Genomic DNA, 4,459 nt, shown 5'->3' with positions numbered 1-4,459 from the left:
AAACTCACTCAACACCGGTCCTTCAAGGCTCGTGTGATCTTGTGAAAGTCCTTCACGCGCTCTGCGGTGAGCTCGGGCTCACGTTTGAAGTCTCGGGATTGTTAAGGCAGTCGCTGCCACCTGCTGGTGGAGCCCAGCTTCACACCCTGCAGGTCTGAGTTCTACAGGCCTGCGGGTCCTGCAGAACCTCTGCAGAGTATTACAGGACCTGCGTATTTCTGATTTCCGTTCTGTGACAAACCATCGGCAGCGAAATCTCCCAGAAACCTGTAAACCACCCTGAGCTCAAACGCTGAGGGCTTAAGGGCTGCACCCCCATGAACAGAGGTGGGAACTTATTATTCAACCAGAACTCCACAGGCATTCTTTCCTTACTTGGCAACGTCTGTTTAAAATAAACTTTTACTCCACTATTTTTGTAAACAGCTGTAGTTTCTAAATTTACACTCAAAACATACGGTCTTCATTGTGACGTGTTGCGGTCTACAGTGTGCGTCTAGCTACGCTACATTAAGAATTTAACCCAGGTTTTCATACACGAGTGTTCAACAGTGTGACGCGGCGATTCCCAGTGTGGGGGGGGGTCACAGGAAGGGAACGACGCAGCGCTCATTACGGCTACAGCAGCGACGATGGTCCGTCGAGCCGCCGCTTTGGTCCCAGCTGGCGAGTCCGGGAGACTCCGCTTGGTGGACCTTGGACTTTTCGTCGCGGTTTCGAGCGAAATGTCCCGACAGCCGTTGGATGGATTGTGGTGGGTTCTGCGCCGCACCTCCGTGCTCCCCCGAGGATGAGCTGTAATACCTGTGGTGGTCCTGGCCAGTTAAACGGGGCCACCACACAGACACACAGTACACGTGGCAGACTCCATGCTGCTAGTGGCAGCGTTTGTGTTGTCAATGTATTGTGGCAGATATCATTTGTTTTATGTACATTTTTACTTATTAGATGTTCTTAATGAAACAAAGCACATCTTCACACGTATGACAGCACTATTCTTTTATTGCATTTTATTCAGCTCGGGGTGGGGGGGGGCAGCAAGTCCAAAATATCGAGGACCACCGCTCTGACAGGAGACATTTAGTAAGACAATTCTTTTTATATTTCACTGCTAAAACAAGCAGCCGTTCAAGAATTTTACCTACATGATCCAAAAGTGAAAAAAAAAAAGTTTAATAGTAAAAACACTTTAAAAATCCATTGAAAACCTGTCAACATATAGAAATCATCCAACTACAACCACCACAATCACAGTGCACCATCACGGTCCAACCAGGGACCAGGTGCACTCCGCCACAGGTGAGTGCTTTACAACACCTACGGGCCGAGGAGCCACGGTCTGCTGCCTGTCGGAGGGAGGAGGAAGACGATGAAGACCCTCCTCGCTGCAGCTGCAACATCTGGATCTGCGGGCTCCTCTTCGCGCCCAGGTAGAACCTCGCCCATCGGAGCTCAAAGACGCTCCTGCCGTCTTGCACGTCTCGTTCTGTCGCCAAGGAGGCCGTGGTCGGTGTCCGGGATAAGCCGTCCGAGTTGCTCTGCGTTGGAAAAACAGGAGGTCATGTCTGCTGTATTTTCTTTTTATTATCATGTGCAAATAAAGTTCTAATAAAACAAAACAAAAAAAACAGTTCATTTAACTGAGTAAATCAAACATCTAAACACAAATCCTACATTGTGAAGTTCCCGGTGCCAGATGTCATTCAGGAATTGACTTATTCAACGTGTCTACTGATTGGTGGACAGTAGAGTGCGGATAAAACGATCCCGCAACCGCCAATCACTAAGTAAACGACCTCTCTCCAATTCGGCCCGTGGTGAACAAACAGTTAAGGCTCCTGTCGGTAATAAAAACCAGCCTCTGAGTCACGCTTGGGCCGCGACCGCCCACAGCCAACGCACACAGGACAGTTAAGAAGGAAAAGAAAAAAGGTTCTGAGAGGAAACTTGATTGGCTGAATGAAAAGATCCTCGACACTCGATCTGCCACCTCTGCCTACATTCAAGGTTCTATATGCCAGACCCTATTTAGAATTTGGCCTTTTTTTATCTACTCATCCCAGAGCACATAGAGCGATTCAGCAACTTCATGGAGCGAGAGTTCAACTTGCTGAGCTGGTCATTTAGAGCCAGTCCTCAACACGCAGGTCCCTCCCCGCACCCGTCGACCCGCTGCTCCTACCCTCTAAAGTTCCACATGCCAGATGTGGCTCAGAAACTCGCCAATTTAACCGTTTTTTACTGATTCCGTCCAGGTAGGGAGCACATGAAGAGATGCGGCCCCTTCAGCGGTAAGGTACAACGTTCCCTCTGAAATCCGGCTCAAGGTCGCGCAGCGCTGGACCACCAGGATCCCCTACCTCAGTGGTCACTCTTTGGCTCGCTTCTCGCTGTTCTGCAGTTTGTCCACGATCTTGCGCTCATGCCCAGCGGGGTTGTGTCTGTTGGTGTTGTCGCTGGCCTCCTTCTTTGTCCTGCCTTTGCGAGCGGAGCCTTCTGTAACATTAAAAAAACACACGAACGAATCAAAACAAACAAACAAACAAACAAAAAAACCCAACTGCTTGTGACCCGGACTCAGTCGAGGTTCAAGTTGCGAAAAAGTGACCTCACCTGCATATTTGTCGGTCAAGTTATAATACTCGTATTCATCGTAGTACTCGTCCTCAAAGCTGGTGGGTTTGAGATTTTTCACGTCGACGTGACTCATGTTTGTTTTCGCCGAAGTCGCTCCGGGTGAGAAAAACAAGCTGTTCGTGTCCGGGCTTCTCGGGGCGGTTTTATAGCCGGGACGCGCGGCTCCTCCCCCGCCGGCTCTCCTCCTCCTGCTGCAGAAACGTTGCATCACTTTCTGCCCCAGAGAGGGTCCGAGAGCGCAGGAGGCGTCGGGCCGTTTGCGCCAAAGTCCGTGTCCGTCCCGCGGGCAGAAAAGCCCCCGATGCTCTCGGTCGGAATCGAGATCATTCGTGTCTCCCGATGCGAGCGCGGTAATATCACACGCATCGTCCTTCCTCGCTAACAGACGTGAATCTCTAGAGAATTTTTCCTCAAACAGGAGGATTTCTATCGCAAACAGGTGGAAATGTTCCCGCCGCGCCGCCTGTTTCTTCACTTGTTTGAAGAAAACAAGGTTTTTAGCTCGGAATCAGACATAAATGTCAGGATTTTAGGAATACTGAAGTCAGGAACCTCCCCCCAACACACCTCCCTTTGGAAAGCAAAGCGAAAATATAGTCTCTACTTTTTATGTTTTCTGGATTTGTCCCATTTTATATGTCAACTGCTCAGTTATACTTCCTGCAAACTTTATTTCCCAGCACGGAGGCGGAGAAGCGGTTTTTAAATTTGTTTATTTGTTAGTCTGTCGTCCAAAGAGTCGGTAAACATTCAAACACACTGAGTCAAAAAAATACTGGGATCGGCCACGTGGGAGGTTTTAATGGTGGAATGTAGACTCCCCTCCGAACCCCCCCAAATTCACCCAAAAGATATATAAGATAAACTCGAGTGAACGCGAGGCCCCGGCGTCCTCAGTGGCAGCCACGGTACGACCCCGATGAAAGACATCAATCGGAGGAGTTTGGCAGGTTGCACTTTCTGGAAACACTGAGTAATTCTGCTTTATGATCCGGTTCTGTGCTGCTTTCAAGGCGGTTTATTAGCACGTGGACTCTGGACTGGATTTGGCTCTCCGCATTTCCACCGCGGAGTCTGACCTTCACTTCTGAAACAGTCGCTGCCAACTCTGTTTTCTTTGTTTATCAGCAGCTGCGGCCTTCACACAGCCCCGACCTGATTCGAAGTCCTGCCCTTAAAACCGGCCCAGACCTTGGGTGTTGACATCTCATCTCAGTCATCTAGTTGCCGTTTAGCACCCTGTGATATTTTCCTGTAAAACAAACTTTGGACTGAACTTATCTGAGGGTAAAAGTGCAAAGGGACTGTCTGGTTTGTTGAACCTAATTTATCACCCTTGTGTCCAACTGAAGAAAATGAATTTGAATTTAACTAGAGGACATTCTTTATTTAATCACATACAGGAGTTCTTTGTTTAAATCAAAGTCTTGTCTTTTTAACTAAAGAAAAATAGTAAATGAAACATTTTTCAAGCTGTAAAACACTCTCTGAACACCTTTATAACATCCACCCGTTTCCTGCCGCATATCCGAAGTGGGGTCGCGGTGGCAGCAGGTTAAGGCAGCCCAGACCTCCCTCTCCCAAGCACGGTTTTCCAGCTCCTCCTGGGGGATCCCAAGGTGTTCCCGGGCCAGATGAGATATATAATCTCTTGACATGAAGGAGCAGCGGCTCTAATCCGAGCTCCCCGCGGATGTCAGAGCTCCTCACCCTGTCTCTAAGGCTGAGCCCAGCCACCCCACGGAGGAAACTCGTTTCAGCCACTTGTATCCACCACAAACACCCCCAATCCTGCAGACGCTACTCCAATCCACCTGTCAAT

At 49.1% G+C, this 4,459-nt stretch overlaps 1 protein-coding gene across 1 annotated transcript; it reads right to left on the bottom strand.

The window, feature by feature from the left end:
- Window positions 1–984: 984 nt before the first annotated feature.
- On the bottom strand, window positions 985–3,712 carry nupr1b (nuclear protein 1b). The gene is made up of 4 exons (XM_040155510.1): window positions 3,666–3,712; window positions 2,614–2,825; window positions 2,361–2,496; window positions 985–1,538 (listed from the first exon to the last, which is right to left on the bottom strand). The coding sequence occupies exons 1-3, from the start codon at window positions 3,695–3,697 to the stop codon at window positions 2,369–2,371; spliced, it is 372 nt and encodes a 123-aa protein (XP_040011444.1). The 5' UTR covers window positions 3,698–3,712; the 3' UTR covers window positions 985–1,538; window positions 2,361–2,368.
- Window positions 3,713–4,459: the final 747 nt, after the last annotated feature.

This window comes from Xiphias gladius, chromosome 3 (assembly GCF_016859285.1).
Source record: "Xiphias gladius isolate SHS-SW01 ecotype Sanya breed wild chromosome 3, ASM1685928v1, whole genome shotgun sequence".
Classification (NCBI taxonomy): domain Eukaryota; kingdom Metazoa; phylum Chordata; class Actinopteri; order Istiophoriformes; family Xiphiidae; genus Xiphias; species Xiphias gladius.
The sequence above is the reverse complement of the archived record's forward strand: the minus strand, read 5'-3'. Positions and strand labels throughout refer to the sequence as shown.

What these genes read in the sequence shown, in the direction of transcription:
- nupr1b (XM_040155510.1), bottom strand. Translation starts at nt 3,697, where the DNA reads ATGCGGAGAGCCAAATCCAGTCCAGAGTCCAC. An exon ending in AAATCCAGTCCAGAGTCCAC is followed by an intron (nt 2,826 to 3,665) that starts GTGCTAATAAAC and finishes TTTCTGCAGCAG; the next exon opens with GAGGAGGAGAGCCGGCGGGG. An exon ending in CTTGACCGACAAATATGCAG is followed by an intron (nt 2,497 to 2,613) that starts GTGAGGTCACTT and finishes TTAATGTTACAG; the next exon opens with AAGGCTCCGCTCGCAAAGGC.